The 1,358-nt window shown below is 44.6% G+C and overlaps 1 protein-coding gene across 1 annotated transcript in view; it reads right to left on the bottom strand.

Annotated features, from left to right (window-relative positions):
• The window catches only part of LOC101850694, a 5,248-nt gene that overhangs the window by 685 nt on the left and 3,205 nt on the right, over window positions 1–1,358 (bottom strand). The window contains exon 2 of the mRNA XM_005090772.2: window positions 162–315. Coding sequence (XP_005090829.1) covers window positions 162–315 — 154 coding nt within the window. The remainder of the gene's footprint in view (window positions 1–161; window positions 316–1,358) is intronic.

Raw genomic sequence — 1,358 nt, 5'->3', positions numbered from 1 at the left:
TCTTCTTCTTCTTCTTCTTCTTCTTCTTCTTCTTCTTCTTCTTCTTCTTCTTCCCAAGACGAAACAGAAACGCGAACAAATCACACACTACGATTGTTCAAGTCCAGTCCGCCATTACAATAAGCCTGAAACGTAACACATAAGGAAAGGTTTTTGCCTACCTGAGCTCGGGAATATCCGACACAACGTCCCACAAGGTGAAGGTGGGCGTGGCTAAGACGTTGCTGATCACGTGGGCCACGCCGTTGACAACGCCCACGTCCAGCACTTCCACGTGGGATCTGACCAGGCCGTCGGCAGACTCCAGGTACAATTCTGAAACAGGATTACGAGGTGCAACATTAAATTGTTGTTTAAGTTGTTACATTATAATAATTGTTTGCGTTTAAAAAGCAAACAAAAACCAAACGAATTTTTGTTTTGTTTTGGGTAAGTGTTTTACGGCGCCCGAAGCTGCATAAGGTCATATGAGCGCGCGGGACACATTAAACTTTTTCAGTTGGTAGCAAACTTTGAATTTTGCCCGGGTGGCGGCCAAAGCCTACTCTTATGGATTTCAGATCCCCAAGGGATCTTTAACGTACGCAACGTGCACATGGCACCTCTGAGATTTTTCGCCCTTGTCCGAGAAGGCTAGGTGTAGATCTTTCTCTCCAGACGATCAGGGGTGTGGGAGAAAGACAGCAGTAAGAAGAACCGAAGGAGTAGCAGTAGAAAGGATGCAGAAAGAGTCAGGAGCCAAGAGGAAGGGGCAAAGGAGGTGAGGGGGTGGGGGCAGAAAGTGGAGACGAAAGCAGACAACAGGACATTGCTAGAGAGCAGGAAAGGAGGCGAAAGGAGGCAATTTTAGAGAAGAAAATTTTTCTGTCGTTCCCGGATTCGGACCCCGGACTTTTGAATGAGAGGCCAACACCTTAACCTCAAGGCCACGAGAGCCACCAAACAAACAAACAAACAAACAAACAAACAAACAAACAAACAAACAAACAAAAACAAAGCCATTATACACTGGGTCATAGGGGGAGGAGTTATTTCGTTATAAAATTAATGTGCAAAAGCAAAATGATGAAATATAAACACGTCTTGTTGATGTTTTAAGTTCCTATCTACGAGATTTAGATCTTTCGGGAAAAAGGCTGCTCTGAACGAGCCTACCAAGGCCAATCCAAGTTATTGAGTGCGATACCACAACCCCGCAGAAAGACGGATTTTACATAACACATTTCATCAAAGGCACACAAATAACAATCTGTAGATTAGCAGTGTGGGTGGTTGGCGGGTGCTCTGGTGTGGTTTGCTTCTTCTTTCCTATCAAACATCTATCGTCCTTATCTCCCCTTCTTCTTTTTTATGTTTGA

Source organism: Aplysia californica, unplaced genomic scaffold (genome assembly GCF_000002075.1).
Source record: "Aplysia californica isolate F4 #8 unplaced genomic scaffold, AplCal3.0 scaffold00021, whole genome shotgun sequence".
Classification (NCBI taxonomy): domain Eukaryota; kingdom Metazoa; phylum Mollusca; class Gastropoda; order Aplysiida; family Aplysiidae; genus Aplysia; species Aplysia californica.
This window is presented reverse-complemented; position numbering and strand designations above follow the sequence as displayed.